General features: G+C 37.6%; 2 protein-coding genes across 2 annotated transcripts in view; one reads left to right on the forward strand and one right to left on the reverse strand.

Moving 5' to 3' along the window:
* The window catches only part of LOC110376969 (hydrocephalus-inducing protein homolog), a 30,494-nt gene extending 14,806 nt beyond the window's left edge, over window positions 1-15,688 (forward strand). The window contains exons 38-81 of the mRNA XM_064035220.1: window positions 143-342; window positions 419-673; window positions 766-876; window positions 1,088-1,211; window positions 1,674-1,839; window positions 1,921-2,052; window positions 2,136-2,259; window positions 2,634-2,802; window positions 3,049-3,275; window positions 3,348-3,547; window positions 3,803-4,045; window positions 4,199-4,381; window positions 4,458-4,749; window positions 4,825-5,073; window positions 5,205-5,526; window positions 5,612-5,754; window positions 5,956-6,059; window positions 6,399-6,583; window positions 6,775-6,965; window positions 7,269-7,378; window positions 7,466-7,643; window positions 7,737-7,859; window positions 8,048-8,147; window positions 8,233-8,424; window positions 8,505-8,694; window positions 9,022-9,190; window positions 9,269-9,561; window positions 9,632-9,824; window positions 9,905-10,126; window positions 10,401-10,567; window positions 10,804-10,991; window positions 11,078-11,321; window positions 11,405-11,585; window positions 11,667-11,836; window positions 11,990-12,122; window positions 12,242-12,387; window positions 12,462-12,597; window positions 12,681-12,833; window positions 13,249-13,416; window positions 13,495-13,719; window positions 13,964-14,185; window positions 14,366-14,511; window positions 14,594-14,774; window positions 14,866-15,688. Coding sequence (XP_063891290.1) covers window positions 143-342; window positions 419-673; window positions 766-876; window positions 1,088-1,211; window positions 1,674-1,839; window positions 1,921-2,052; window positions 2,136-2,259; window positions 2,634-2,802; window positions 3,049-3,275; window positions 3,348-3,547; window positions 3,803-4,045; window positions 4,199-4,381; window positions 4,458-4,749; window positions 4,825-5,073; window positions 5,205-5,526; window positions 5,612-5,754; window positions 5,956-6,059; window positions 6,399-6,583; window positions 6,775-6,965; window positions 7,269-7,378; window positions 7,466-7,643; window positions 7,737-7,859; window positions 8,048-8,147; window positions 8,233-8,424; window positions 8,505-8,694; window positions 9,022-9,190; window positions 9,269-9,561; window positions 9,632-9,824; window positions 9,905-10,126; window positions 10,401-10,567; window positions 10,804-10,991; window positions 11,078-11,321; window positions 11,405-11,585; window positions 11,667-11,836; window positions 11,990-12,122; window positions 12,242-12,387; window positions 12,462-12,597; window positions 12,681-12,833; window positions 13,249-13,416; window positions 13,495-13,719; window positions 13,964-14,185; window positions 14,366-14,511; window positions 14,594-14,774; window positions 14,866-15,006 — 7,991 coding nt within the window. The 3' untranslated portion in view covers window positions 15,007-15,688. The remainder of the gene's footprint in view (window positions 1-142; window positions 343-418; window positions 674-765; window positions 877-1,087; window positions 1,212-1,673; window positions 1,840-1,920; window positions 2,053-2,135; window positions 2,260-2,633; window positions 2,803-3,048; window positions 3,276-3,347; window positions 3,548-3,802; window positions 4,046-4,198; window positions 4,382-4,457; window positions 4,750-4,824; window positions 5,074-5,204; window positions 5,527-5,611; window positions 5,755-5,955; window positions 6,060-6,398; window positions 6,584-6,774; window positions 6,966-7,268; window positions 7,379-7,465; window positions 7,644-7,736; window positions 7,860-8,047; window positions 8,148-8,232; window positions 8,425-8,504; window positions 8,695-9,021; window positions 9,191-9,268; window positions 9,562-9,631; window positions 9,825-9,904; window positions 10,127-10,400; window positions 10,568-10,803; window positions 10,992-11,077; window positions 11,322-11,404; window positions 11,586-11,666; window positions 11,837-11,989; window positions 12,123-12,241; window positions 12,388-12,461; window positions 12,598-12,680; window positions 12,834-13,248; window positions 13,417-13,494; window positions 13,720-13,963; window positions 14,186-14,365; window positions 14,512-14,593; window positions 14,775-14,865) is intronic.
* LOC110376967 (nucleolar complex protein 2 homolog) overlaps window positions 15,133-15,767 on the reverse strand; it is a 182,754-nt gene continuing 182,119 nt past the window's right edge. Inside the window, exon 7 of the mRNA XM_021335631.3 lies at window positions 15,133-15,708. Within this exon, the coding sequence (XP_021191306.3) occupies window positions 15,157-15,708 (552 nt within the window). The 3' untranslated portion in view covers window positions 15,133-15,156. The remainder of the gene's footprint in view (window positions 15,709-15,767) is intronic.

The raw sequence follows: 15,767 nt of genomic DNA on the forward strand, positions 1-15,767 counted from the left end.
ATCGGTTCAGCCGCTCTTGAGTTATAAATGGATTAACTAACACGACTTTCTTTTATAAATAAATATATAAATATAAACAGATATATAGATTATGGAAATGTATTTGTTAAATTGAAATATCTATTTTTTATCTTAAATCTAGTCAAGCAAACAACTGAACATGCTGCAATGAATGCGAAATACAACGAATACAATAAGATTACCTACGAGCAACTTATAAATATCGCAAATAATTGGATCATAGACGACGCTGATGTGGGCACGCCTTTATTAGCCTTTAACGGACAAGTGGTAGGAGTAGCTCAAAAGAAACTGAAGAAAAAATCTGAAGTGCAACTGCAGGTTTGTAACCTAGCAAATAGTCTTAGGCCTTTGATTTCATTTGAAAAATATGTATGAATAAAACATTCTATTACAGGTATCAGAAGCCAATTTCGCCGAGAGAGGATTCCCGTTGACATTAATAATGTGTCCGTGTTTGCACTACAAGCAAGCTCTGGCCAGAATGTTTTCGCACTCCACCATCGTCAGAGAAGCTTTAACTGAGGAAGAGCCATGTGATCTACTTAAATGTCCTGTAAATAGAAAAGAATATACTGTCTTATTACCCAAAACTTTTCCAACAATACATCATGAGCCACCGCTTAAATGGTGGTATTTAGACGAAGCTCCGGTAAGCTTACAATAGGATCTATTTATAATTAGTTTTTGGTTTTGATACTACTTATAAATAGCTTTACTAATATACAGAACAAATCGTTTCAGATAAAAAAGTGCGAATGTAATCAATTGACAGATCTGAATTTGTTGGATGACTCCAATCAAGATAATGTGTTAAATATTCTTTCGAAGTGGCATTGCACTTGTGGCAAAAAGGTGATCAATTGGTTATTACTGTTGAGTTAAGTTAGTACTGATCTGGCGAACAACCAAAGAGCTAAATTTTGGCGACAATACGGCGCGGTTAAATGGTTTTATACTTATGATGTATGTGATTAAAATGGAAAGTTTTGAATTTGATGGTTCGATCATAAAAAGTCGATGTCTTTGTCAGCCTAATACATGAATGTGCCTGTTGTATGAGCAGGTAACTTCTTCTCAAACATCGACGAGTGACATTCCATCAACATCTGTAGAGAAAATGCACGAGGAAAATGAAGACGTCCACGACACACGGCCTCTTCCGTTAACCAGCGTCAAACCTATTGAGTGTAAATATTTTCAATTACATCATCATCATAAAATATTAAGCGACTCCCTGCCAGCGACTTCCTCCGCGTTAGATTCGGACTTTATGCAAAGAGAGGAAGAAATAATAATCACCAGCCTTTCCAATTATCCAAATCTACGCGTACCTAGCCTATTACTACTTAGCTTTAACGACTAAAGCTGCTCACGCGACGGTAGCTTAAAAAATGGAGTAACTGCTCTGCTCCTATTGATATATGAAGAATGTTTGTGTCAAGTTTCATTAAAATCCGTTGAGTAGTTTTTGTTTCCATAACGAACATACAGACAGACAGACAGACAAACAAAAATTTTACTGATTGCATTTTTGGCATCAGTATCCGTATTTTGGAAATATATTTAATGTACAGAATTGACCTCTCTACAGATTTATTATAAGTATAGATACATTAAAATAGCAATGTCTAAGTAAAGCAAAATTTCAGCTCCCGGAGGACGTTTAGTACTGCAACCTGGAGATCTCGTGAGATGCAAATACTCTTTTAGCCCGCAGGAAGAAGGAAACTATAGCGTCAAACGATTTGTTGAAGTCAGTGGGTGGCCTGAGTCGAGAACTGATATTAACGTTAACGGCATCTGTGATTTACCCAGGTATAATCGACATTTTTTTATACAAAACAAGAATGTTTAGTTACTCCGTGAATGCCCCATTCCACTAATCATTTATTATAGATTGGATAGCCGCCCTAAAAAGATGTTTGAAAATTTTGTAAGAAGAACTCAAGAGAACAACGTATACAAAATCACATATTTGGATGATCTAAAAGTTTTTGAATTTGGGCCGATATTTGTGGGATCGAATAGGTAGGTTGACCCTTGATTTTTTTTTATGTTTTTCTCCTTTATTTTAAACTGCATTAGACATTCATGAAATATATCATTTACAGAATCTATGAGGAAGATTACAAGATTGATTTAAAAAATTCTTCACTAGTTACTGCAGATGTTGTGATTGAGTTTTTAGAAGACACGACAACATTTCAAATAGACAAAACTTTTATGAAGTTGGAAGTAAGTGCCAAAAACTCCAGTCAAGATGAAGCGTCAAAAGATAGCATGTTTTAGGGTTCCATACCCAAAGGGTAAAACGGGACCCTATTGTTTTCGCTCCTCTGTCCGTCCGTCCGTCCCTCTGTCACCAGGCTGTATCTCATGAAATTTTCACAGATGATGTATTTATGTTGCCACTATAACAACAAATACTGAAAACGAAAATAAAATAAATATTTTGGGGGCTCCCATACAACAAACGTGATTTTTTTGCTAATTTTTGCTCTGGTACGGGACCCTGCGTGCGCCAGTCCGACTCGCACGTGGCCGGTTTCATAATTCACTCGTCCTTTGGCGTTTTATTCTTGTAATGTTGTTTATTTTTTTGTTCGCAGCCCGGTTGTCGAGACAAGCTGACAATTTCCGCGGCTCCTGCAGAAGTGGGTGTACACAGGAGCGTATTATTATTCTGTGTCAAGGATAATCCTGAAATAGTAATGGTGAACATCGCTTGTAGCGGAGTTTATCCGATCGTGGAAATACTACCGCTGACTAAGATGATTGGTAAGATTAAAATAGTCTTTAAACACTGAATAGAGATAAGTATCGCTTCACCGTCTGCCTACATCAAGCTATTTTTAATATGTTACTATGATGTAGGAAATATTAACTGTTATAACAATTTTTAAATGGTCTGTATCTATTCTGCTTTTGGTTTATTATTTTATTATGCAAAATTGACTGACCTGCTCGTAATCCCTTATAATCAAAAAAATATTTCGTATTTATATGATGTAACCTAATTCTCAGAGTATGGAAAGCTTTTACTATACCGCCGAGAAGATGATAGATTTATTGTGAAGAACGATTCGATCCTTCCAATAATGTGGAAGATACGCAACGCTAGTGAATTTGTGGAAGACTTTATAATATCGCAGACTTCTGGCATTGTTCTGAGACAAGACAATCAGGTCGTGCCTATTACATACATAGCTTGCCGAGTTGGAGTTATTGTTCAAAAAATTTTGTCGATCGACGTAAGTTTCGTATTTATATCAAGATACCTTTACGGGTATAATAAACATTAATTTATTTTATAATATTTTCAGATCTATGACGCAGAAGGTCGCGGGGATCCGATGCTGGTTGACAATTTGTCACTATCAGCGGAGTGCTATGACGTCATGGTTGAATGTGCGCACGAGAACCCAAGCGAGAACTACCTCAATTATGGCAACGTCAAAGTTAATTCCACAGTTATACGGGAAATGTACTTGCTTAATCGAGGAAAATATAATATTTTCTACAAGTTAGTCAATTTTAATTGTTCACTATATACCCCTATTACCTAATCCAGTACCTAATCTTAATTCTTTTTAGAATCTGTCCATATAGTCCATATAGTATAGGATCCAGATATCCAACCTAATATTTTTACAATATTCATTTTCACGAAAGATGGGCGGAACCTCCTGGTGTAACACACAAGCACATAAGCACATCCTATCCTATCCTATCCTATCTGGAACAATAGAGTATCGACTAATTATGCAAAACGATGCAGGTTGAAAAAGGTGAAAAACTTCCCCGAACCCTCTCTCTTGCGGTCTTTCGAAGCTATCCCAGAGTGCGGCATGGTTCCTGCGACCCTCAAGCTGATAGCCATCGAGTTCGAGTGCACGCCCACCACGTCGATGAACCTGGTGAACGTGCCCGCGTACACGTGCTCGCTGCTGGACGGCAGCAAGGACCAGGTCGTCGTGGCCAAGTTCCCAGTCTGCGTCACCATTGCTTCCTTTTATAATACGTAAGTTTTCACAGTGTGGCTTTTTATTTTATATACAAGACAAGAAACATAACTTATTTCGCAAAAACTACAGTTTCTAAAGTACCTCCATTTTACCTACGTGATGTAAAATGACGAGAAGTCATATTTCATGGCACTTATCTCCATTTCCAGTTTTACCCTATTCCCGCTGGGTGAATTAAACTTCCACATAATACCAGTCGGTACAGGTATAATGAGGGATGTTATCCTGAACAATACAAGCAAATGTCCAGTAACCTATGAGATAGTTCTACCGGCTGCTTACAAAGTGGACCCTGCACTCCCTCCACCCGTCCCGAAAGGCAAAGATAACAAGTAAGTAATAATGACTTGATAAATATTGAAGCCAAATAATTTTCAATTGTTCCCATGTTTTAAATATATTCAACAGGATTAGAAATCCTCCACTTAAATGTGGCAATTTCCTCATCATGAACGAAGACAACCTACTTCCTCCTGGAACAAGTCGGACCATACAGATTCAATTTTTCGCGACAGCAGCGAAGAAGTTTGAGGAAACCATCAATTTTGTCATAAGCGACACATGCCCGGCGGAGGCTCAGGGCGTGCCTCTTAGACTAGTCGGTACAGGGGCTATGCCCACCCTAGACCTGTGGAATATTGAGACAACCTTTAGAGAACATTTAATTGTTAAAAATTTATCTGAGTACAAAGTTCCAGAGGTAAGTCTCACTATCTGATAAAATTAGTGAATAGTCAATTTAGTTCAATGTTTCTGACATTTCATTCGTTTGCAGTCGTCACCACATTGTGTTTTTGCGGAGAATTCAGTGACTCTGCATTTTTTCGGCGTCACAGTCAATTCGAGTCATACGGGTGCAATAGATCTTTATAACAATGGACTTGTTGCATGTGCACTTACTATGAAACTTCATCCTCAAACAAATTCAGCGCCTGGTATTTTCTCACTGGATAAGTTCGAGACTCATATAGAACCTTTGCTGCACAAGAATTTAGGAATAATTTTCACTCCGAAGGCACTGCAGGTATGTGTTAATTAAGTATGCAATAATGTATTCTAGAAATAAGTAGTACTTGGTACTTATAATTACAGTATTTCGAATTTTGGAATTAAAAAAAAACGTGATAATAAGCAAGTAATTCGATACTATTTCAGGAGTATCGTGCAGTATTGGAAATCAAATTAAAATTACTTGATAATCAAGAGCAGTCATTCAAGATATGTCTGATCGGGGAAGGCGTTATACCTAGAATAGCGTTGGTATCACCTCGGCTGAAGCACCAGAGGGTTGCTTCGCTACAATTCCCGGTCACATGTCTAGGATCCGTCAGCCACAAAGCTATTCGCTTTAAAAATATTAGCTCTGTAAACAGCGTGGTCGTTTTAGACGTTTTACAATCGATGGATGAAGTAAGACCCATATTCTGGTTGTGTGCTGCACCCGAAACTGAACATATGGTCTTACTTGGAGATCCTGGTAAGTGTGTGAAATAAAATCCCTTGATCCTTTCGTTACGGAATGCCAAAATGGCGGTTTTTTATTCTGATTATATACCTTTCAGACGACATCAACCTTCGCATGAAAGTTGTACTCAGACCAGCGGTATTAGCGGTTTTATATATTTATTATAATCCTATAACTAAGGGAAAAATAAGCTGTGATGTGAAAATTACTATTGAAGAAAATCCTTACGAATATTTTACTGTAAGTTTAGTTTAAGATCAAGGTTTCTTTAAAGTCAAGGGTTTCAAACGAGCATTAAAATAAACATATTTCTTTACAATACTGGGTTCAGAAATTACAACACTGTTAGATATAAATAAAATACAGATGTTCTCATTACTTAATTGTTATTGAGTCTACAAAGCAGATTCACATGTATTTTCACTCGTTCATTGCATCCAGGTACTATGTGAAGGCGAATCGTTCATGGAAGATGTCATATTGATGGGACTTGAAATGCTCTCCATGGACATCGATCTGGAAGCGTATAAGTTGTCTGCAGAAGGGTAAGGACTTCGTATCATTGATTTCAATGATTACGCACGCAATCATGATACCTTTATGTATTTATTCCGTGCATCGGAGAGCACGTAAATGTCGGTCCTGCGCCTGATCTCTTTCCGGTCGTGTCGGATTGCCGTCCCATCGGGTTATGAGAGTGAAGGAATAGAGAGTGCCCCTGTGTCTGCGCAAATGCTTGTACTCGTGCACTATAATATGTCCTGCGCAGCTGGCTGATTTCCTTAAATGAGAACAGCCGCCGTGGCCGAAATCGGCCGTGGGCGCCATTATGTATTTATTCGTTGTCACATGTCCTTGTGACTAATACTTACATTTTTATACAGGACGGTGTCAACTGTATCTACCGTAGAAAAGAAGAGTAAAACGGCAAGTATAGAGAAGAAGAAATCCAAGTCGACTGCAGGAGCGACCGATAGCAAGAAGGCGAGGAAGGTGTCCAACGCGTCTGCGCGACACAGTGAAGCAACGAGCATGGAGCCTTCACTCCTCAAATACATCCTAAATTTTGGTAAAATAACCAATTTCATGATAAAAAACTTTGATAAGAAATGTCTAATTCTGTCTCGATAAATCCTAAAAGGACGAGACTATTATGAAATCAGGTTCTATTCTCAATAGAAGTATGCATCACAGCTATCTTATGAAGGTCAAGCAGTTTTCAAAATGTATACTTTTTATACTAACATAAGTATATTCCAGGTGGCTGCGAATTATGTTCTTTACAAAGAAGATCAGTGGTGATGGTAAATAATTCTGAAAAGGTATACAAGTTCACGTGGGCCGAAGTGGACTGCCTCGTCATCAAACCTTCCATGGGTTACATATCGCCGGGTGAAGAGAAAGATCTAGAAATTATTTTCTTTTCAGCACAGCCTATTTCGTTACGAAAGGTATAGTTATCGGCACGAATCTTGAGCTCTGACCTACATCTGCGCAGAAGTGATTTATTAGCAAAGAACCAATCCCGAGTGACGGCTATGACGCGATGCACTGCGGGCCAATCACCGCTTTAGCTCACCCCGCGCCTCACTTCATACCACAAAAGGGACCCAATAAATTACTTCTGCGCAGGTGAAGGTCAGAGCTCAAGATTCCTGCCGATAACTATATTGTTCGAAATACTTTTTCTATATTCAAATTAATATTTAGTACCTAATGTTGAAAATGTTAAATGCAACACATATTATGTTTAGGAGTTCCTAACTTGCACGTTGATAGCTATTAGTGATGATTCCCTAACACTGGATATGAAGGGGACTACTTGGGACAATCGACAGATAGTCACCCTGTTCGATCATAATACGTAAGTCTTTGTTAATTATATCTTATATTTTTATAACGCCTTTAATTATGGTAAGTATAATACATGTGTCTTCTATCCCATTTTCAGAGATTTAAGCCTCAATCAAAGATGTGAGACTCTTATAGACGAACAAACGATTCCGCCCTCAGATTATTTCTTAGGAGGCATAAATATGGTGATTGTATATTCAGCGCAAACTGAATACACGAAATATCTTACTCAGTTACCGGAAAGTAAAGCATTGCCTGATACGTTTATTTATCAGGTAAACTTACACATGTGATTGTTAAGTAGGTACTCAAATATTTTTTCATGCTATTCATTTTTAAGTTACTTAACATTTTTTTTGTTTTATCAGACAAGACATTTCGACTTTACCGTAGAAAATGTTGGTCATGTTCCCATGAAAATTGTATGGAGTTTTCAAATAGATGACGAATTTCCGGCACGAATAGACAAGCACCAAATGAAAAGTTTCGAGGTAAGCATTATAGAATATACAAGCACGTAGCAGTGCCGTAGCAGAAGTTTCGTAGTCTTTGCTACGAAATTACTACGCAACCCTGCGTGACTACGCCATGATCATAAGGTCCATAGCGGTGTAGCAAACATTTTTTGATCAGCATTTGGTAAGAACTCTTCTAACTTATTTTGTGTTATGATTATTAGTTCAAACCGGATGAAGTTCCTGAAATAGACCAAAGTATTGTGGGCAATGTGTCTACAAACAACGGGAATGACCCAACAACAGAACCTCCGGTTGAAAATGGTAAAGTAGTATTTTATTTTTAAACGTACTTTCATTATTTTTATTTACGCACTTAAAGAAGAATTAAAACCATATTTGTTTTAAGAGCCGAGCAACGTGACGCTGTTCAGTAACAGTCAGGGCCGAGACAGCGTCGACACTTGGTTCGAAGTAGATTTGCCGTTCTCAATAGAGCCTATCAAAGATTGCCTGATGCCTGGTGAAAGCCGTGACTTCAGGGTGACATTTTCGCCCCTTGACGCATTTGATTTCAAAGTGAGACTGAAAAGTTCTATAGGTATGTACTGTTTTTATAAATGCAGATTTTTTAATAATTTATCGTGCAAACGCTAATGATGTATTTTTGTTTACAATCAGATAATTTAGATCCATACGATCAGAATATATCGTGCAAGCTAACAGCGCGCTCCGTAATCCCGTACGTCCACCTGGACATCGAAGAGAGTGACTATTTGACATCAGGCAGAAGGAAGATCACGGGAGTAGCCTTGCCTCCACATATGACTGTGTTGGAGTTCAATGTTTTGGGCTCAGGATGTTATAAAAAGTTTGTAATTTAATCTATAAAATTGCGGTGGAGCTGTTGCTATAGTTTTAAATCAGTAAATTTTTCTATTCACTTAACTTTATTATGATAAATCTTCAAAATTTGTTATTTTCGTTTGTTTCACTTTTATATCTTAGGTTATTTTAATGTAGTGGGTATTGTTAAATATAATTAAAACAGGACCTTTAGTCGGTCTGTATAATTTTGAACACCAGTTTCAGCTAGAATATGATGATTATATATTTAACTTTATATTGTGTCATCTTTTGTACACTCATATTATGTGCAAATAAATGATTCTTATTCTTATTTCCTCAATCGTTTTAGAACATTCAATGTGATAAACCCGACCAGTGAGGCGTACGAGTTCATATTCGAGATGATAATGTCTGACAAGCCGGAGCTGATCCCAGTTCACTGTAATATGCTGAAGGGCTACGTCGAAGGAGGCACGTCCACTGATGTTACCTTCACGTTCTCCCCAACTGCCCCTGGGGTATGATATTCAAAGACTACTTTTTTACGATCAGAATTTTCTTTAAACATTGTGTTTATCTACTAACTCCTTATACAGGATTACGAATCTCAGTGGAAATTCCTTATACCAGTATACAACCTAGTAATGAACATATTGGTCGTCGGCTTGGTAAGAGAACCCGATGTCATTTTCGTTCCAACAATTCTTGTGATCAGAAACTCATTAGTCGGCTTCACGTCTACGAACGTCGTCATGTTGAAGAATAATGAGACCGAAGCTCTTAAGTTTGAGTTCAAGGGTAATTCGCTGTGCAATGAATCTGGCAAGACGCCCGTTATTTGTGAACCTAATCAAGGGATGCTGAAACCGAGATCAGAAACACCCATAAAGTAAGGAACTATCACTTTATAATTCTTTCTTATTTTTAACAAATTCACCAACTAACCCGTTTATTTCTAGCATAATTTATACACCAATCCAAGATGGCCCATTGTCGTTTAAAATATTTTGCAACATTACCTATTTGACCAAGTATCTAACTCTTTGCGTGAATGCGCTGAGCTTCTCAATTAAACCCAAAGTGACTTACTATTTGATTGGTAATGAGCATATACTGAACAGCGAAGCTATTACTAATATACACTTAGATCAGGTATTTAATTATTTCCTTATTATTATTACTAACCAGAAATTGCTAAAAAAACTCAGTCATGCAATTTTGTGATATTTTAGACTGCATCAACATACGAGAGAACAATACCGTTTACTATAAGGAACGATGGTTCAGCAACGTTTTTCTTCGAGTGGAACTACAACGGGTCCAATGTTAAGAAATACATGCAGCTGAGCGTGGAGCCCAAGAGTGGGCACGTCACGCCTGGAGGCGAACTGGAGTGCACTCTGTACTTTACCGTCAAGCAAGTGCCGGTGCAGGCATTCCCTGTCACACTATCGGTTTGTGCAAGTTTTATTTTTTAAGTGCCTTAACTATCCTGCCAGTGCAAACCATACCAAAACACTATATAGAAATTTACGACTATTATTAAAGAAAAAAATTCATCATCCCATTATTCATATTTGACAAGAAAAATAAATGTTTTAAAGTACCTTTCTTTAGTTTCCTGGCGTATGGACCATTTTATATAGGTACAACCGGGAAAATGTCGAAAGGTCCCGAATTTTATTTAATTACTACATTTAGGATCTAAATAACTTGATTTTTCTTTAGATTTCAGATGGTCCTGAGTACAGCATTTTCATTCACGCAGAAATTGAGAAACCTTTGTATCACTTCTCATGCATGAACTTTGACTTCGGAAAATGTTTTATTCATGCTCCGGATACCACATATAAGAGGAATATTGCATTTACTAACGATGATAAAGTTCCAATAATGTAAGATTTGAAATTTATATTTCACTAACCATTTTCCCGCGTTTTCACTTGCGTCCGTTCCGGAATAAAACAAAGCCTTTTTTGTTTTTTTTTTAATCGGTCCATTAGTTTTTGAGTTTATCCATTACAAACAAAAATATTTTTTTTCCTCCACAATATTGGTATATATTTAGCTTGGGTGGCAGCCTAGTTTAAGTTCAGTTTAACTGGTATTAATTATTCGACAATATTTACAGAGTAGACTTAAACTTTGCAAATCAGCCGGAACTATTCGTAGATTATGAGAAAGTATCGAGTGTGAAGCCAGGAAGGCGTCTGAAAATAGCTATCTACTTCAGGCCAAAGCAGGTCAAAGAATATGAATTCACTTTGCAATTTTGGGTGAACTCTCTTTGCGAAGAAAATATAGTTATCAAAGGAGAAGGTAAGTCAAGATTCCAAATTTCGATAAGTAAAGTAACATATACTTTTAATCAGTCACTAAAACCATTGTTCCAAATTTCTTGCCAGGTATTCCTCTCCTATTCGATCTTTACGAAGGCTGTCAAAAGAGTTTTGACTTGGGCCACGTGAAAGTCGGGGAAAAATTAGTTCGCACAATAGAAGTGATGAACCATAGTAAAATACCAATAGAAGCCTCTTACATATTTAGAGAAATGTATCCCATGGTTGATGATACGACTAAGTCAGACGCTACCAGTGTTTGTTTAAGTCCAGGGACTTCACATATGCCTTCCAATGTAGGGCCATCGAGGTAAGTAAATTTTTCTAAATCTTTACCTGCTTGCTTATGTACCTACTATTGTTTAATAATTTGAATCTGACGGTCTTTTCCAGAGTGCAAATGTTGCAAACATACAAAAACGATAAAATTCGAAACCAAATCGCTATGGATATTCAGAACGCACTGTCTTCATTGAAAGTCATACCAAATAAGTGCACGATAAGCCCATACAGAAAGGTTCCATTAAAAATACAATTCAAGCCAGTCGGCATGATAAGCACGCTCAACGTTCAGGTATATTCTTCTCTCCCTAGGCTTAACTGAAACGGCTTCCAGTACTCAATTGGCTTTGTAATTGATGTGATAATATTTCAGTTAAATATGAAAGTGTTCCACTTTGAGCGGCCTCTAGTGCGTCTAAGCGGCTGCGCCACAGGAATGAGCCTGGCCTTCAGTCAGAACTCGCTGCAGTTTGGCCGCGTGCGCAAGCGTGGGTGCAAGATTCTAAAAGTAATGCTACTGAACAAGGGGGATTTTGGCGCCAGGTTTGTTAAGTACTTCGTGGAGGATTTCGATTTATTTTCTTTGATCATTCGATTTTTAAACTGGTTAGGGCAGTTTGTAGTGACTTTTTTTTTCGTTTGAAAGTCTGTCACCTGTCTATTATAGCTAGGTACTAACTCCTTCAACTTTTCTAGATTTTGGTGGCAACCATTGATATCGGATGAATTTACGATATCTCCGCAGTACGGCACGATTGCCGCGCACACCAATGTGACATTTACCATTACTTTCAGACCTAAAAATCACAACCCCTTCATTAAAGTATGGGTACGTATAAGCAGAAACTATCTGTGTTTCTAGCTACTTATGAATGAAGCAGAAACTATCTGTGTTTCTAGCTACTTATGAGTGTAAAACGTTATATTAAATGTTAACGTATGTTCCAGGCAAGTTGTAACATAGAAAACTATACGCCCCTCGAACTAGCCCTATACGCATCTTGCGTCGACATGGGGAATGTTCAGAACAAAACTCTGTACTTGGAATGCCCTGTCCGAGACATAAGCACAGGCTACATTACCGTCACTAACCCGTAACTATGCACCATGCTATTAAATATGGTTTTAATACCCAATGTTGAAAATACAAACTAAATTTTATTTTTAGAACTGACGATTTATGGCTGATTCTCTCTGAAGTATCAGGTGGGCCGTTCGAAACTTGGAAAGAATTCCACATGGAGCCCAATTCTACGTTAGATATTCCAATCAATTTTAAACCAAAAACTATTGGAAAGCATGAAGTAAGCTATTACAACGCATTTAAGTGCCATTCATAGCATTTTATATTGAATGATTGGAGTTAAACACGCGTCTTGCGTTTCAGAGTCAAGTCTTGTTTTCACCTCTGGGTGAAAGCGCGTTATTTGTGTCATTAATTGGAGTTGCCGCTCATCCTAACCCTAATGGCACCATCAATATAAAAGTTCCCGCCAAAGATGTGCACGTTGAACCATTGCCTGTGTATAATATTTCTGAGGTAAGTACGGAGGTAGGAGCTGGGTTCGCGACGTGACGGTCTTTACTCATATGACTTATGATAAGGCCACTGCCCGTCTGTTATTCTATCTACAACTAGAACAATAACATCAATCTATACTAATATTATAAAGCTGAAGAGTTTGTTTGTTTGTTTGAACGCGCTAATCTCAGGAACTACTGGTCTGATCTGAACAATTCTTTCGGTGTTATATAGCCCATTTATCGAGGAAGGCTATAGGCTACTTTTTATCCGGGTTCGTGCAGAGGTTCCCTCGGGATGCGGGTGAAACCGCTGGCAGAAGCTAGTATTCAATAAAACAAACATAAAACCTGAGTTAACAGAGGGCTTTTTTTTTCATTCATCGAAACAATTACCTAACGCTGAAAATAACACAATATCCATCTCATTTTAGTTCCCGGAATCTTATATAGTATCTACAGAGGTAGAGAGAATAAGTCCTGACAGATTCGAAGGCCACTATGAAATCAAGTGCCCAGAAACTATCAAGACGTGGGGCGAGGCGACTGCCACGTGCCGATGGACCTACGTATGTTACGAGGAGTGCGATATGACACTTAAAGTCAGTGTTATGATGTGGTTAAAATCTATTAGTTTTGACGGAATTTAAAGGTATCTATTATAGTAATGTCTGCTATAGGTGATGTTCACAAACGAAGAGAGTCGCGAGTACCAATACTATATCATCAACGTGGCTGTGACGCCGAGTCACATAGTAGACACTTTGACTTTCGTATCACGTGCGCGTGAGATGGCACAAAATGAACTGATCGTCAAAAATCCGCTGGGAGATGACGCTGAATTCTTCATCAGTTGTGAAAAGCTGCAGTGTCCCGACACTTTGAAAATCAACAGGAAATCTGAGGTAAGTACCTAAGTCGTTTGTTAATCCACGGCCGTTTGGCGAACTACACCACAAACCACGAAGTACGATTGATGGAAGGTGATCAGAGGACCAAAGAAAGAATGACATAATTAAATTAGGAGAACAAGTAGGCCTTGAATAAAAATATGACGCCTAGTAATAAAAACACGTGCTATGTTACGCCGACCAGCTGATTGTAAAAAAGAAGACTACCTACTACATATGTATTCTCTTTTTTTTTCAGGCAGTACTGACAATGACATATTCGCCTTTAGTGGTTGGCGAAACTGAAGACTATTTGGAGGTTTCAAATGATTTAGTCGGCACTTTTGTCTACAAAATAATACTAAAATGTCTACCTGCAAAGGAGAAAAACCTTGAATACACCGCTTCACTGGGAACTAATATGCCAATCCGTCTCAGGGTGCATAACAAGACTGATTCCAGGGCTGAGTTTGAGTGCACGGTTATTATCCTTTATACTCAATCCACATTGAGTTGGCAGCGGCCGACAGAGAAACGGCTAGCAGACTCAGTGACATAATATTATGTTCATGATGTTATCTACAATTAATATTATAAAGCTGAGGAGTCAGTTTACTTGAACTTGTTCATACACTACTTAGAAGTATTAAAATGTTTGCAGGTATCTCACCCATCTATACAAGCTGATGAACGTTACACACTGAGTGCACAAGAGAAAGGGAAGTTTTTGGTATGGTTCGAGCCAACTGAGCTTGGCGTACAAACCAGTAGAATTTCTTTCAATTCAGTTGATGCTGGTGAATTTGTGTAAGTATAAAGATCTAACTATTGTACTGAAGTTTCTACTTTTAATAAAGGAAATAAATATATATAAAACAATAATTTACAGATACATTATAAAAGGAACTGGAACAGAACCGAAACCTAAAGGGCCTTACGAAATTAGAGCTGGGGGATCCATAATTATAAAGTTTAAAAACGTTTTCGATGATACGAGAATGTTTAAAATATATGTTGACAATGATGAATTTTATGTGAAGACTTTGTATGAACCAATTCGACCTAAAAAGGTAATATGGTTATTGTTATTTCACATAGCAAGTGTGTATTATTAGTCAAACTTAAAATAAATTGTGATAACTTAAAATATATTTTTGATAGGATCTCAAGATTCAAGTATCCTTGGTAGAAAGACCAGTAACAGGGTGGACTGAAATGCCCACTGGCGCTCTCACTGTTGAAAACTGCGAGCCACCAAACCCAAAGGTTCATTGGACTTACTTCTTGCAAGGAATACCTTGATGCCTGCTGTGATCTGTATTATTCTTATCTTCAATATTATTATTAGATTTTTATCATAACTCAAATATAGCTATTAAATGGTTTTTTAACTATTATTCTATAGTAAACACAGGTTTAGTAAGACAATTTTTTGATCAAATGATGGATTTATTACCAGTCACTTACACTAAATTCTTGGACAATATCTTCTTTATCGTCGGCAATATCGTCGTCAACTTCCATTGCTTTCTTCTTAGCTGGCTTCTTCTTTTCTTTTTTCTTCTTTACTGATTTTGCCTTTGGAGCCGGCGTGTCGTCATCATCATCTCCTAGTTTAAAGTGATCATCCTCACCTTCATCGTCAGATGGGAACAGTTCCACCGGGCCCTTATCCTCCGGTTGCGCGTTTTGTGCCGCGTCCTCAGACAGCTTAGCCCGTTTAATCTTAGGCAACTCACCAGCAATCTCATCATTCTTAGTAATCTTCTTACGTTTTTGTATCTTGTTGATTTTACTCCAGTTCTCGAAGAATGTTTGCAAAGGAGTTCCTTTCGTCTTTATACTAGTTTCCCAGGCTGCTAACATCTTCTCATCAGTCAAAGAGAAACTAATCTTGGCTCTCTCTCGTTCTATAAATTTAGAGTTCTCCTCAATTTTATCCACTAATTGCCTCATTTTTTTCGTGTAGTTTGATACTGAACAAGATTTTAAAAATTGTTTTATCTGAAACAAACATGTATCATGGTATTAGTTATCATTTTAATAATAGTTAATTTAATTTA

This window comes from Helicoverpa armigera, chromosome 6, assembly GCF_030705265.1.
Source record: "Helicoverpa armigera isolate CAAS_96S chromosome 6, ASM3070526v1, whole genome shotgun sequence".
In the NCBI taxonomy this organism is placed as follows: domain Eukaryota; kingdom Metazoa; phylum Arthropoda; class Insecta; order Lepidoptera; family Noctuidae; genus Helicoverpa; species Helicoverpa armigera.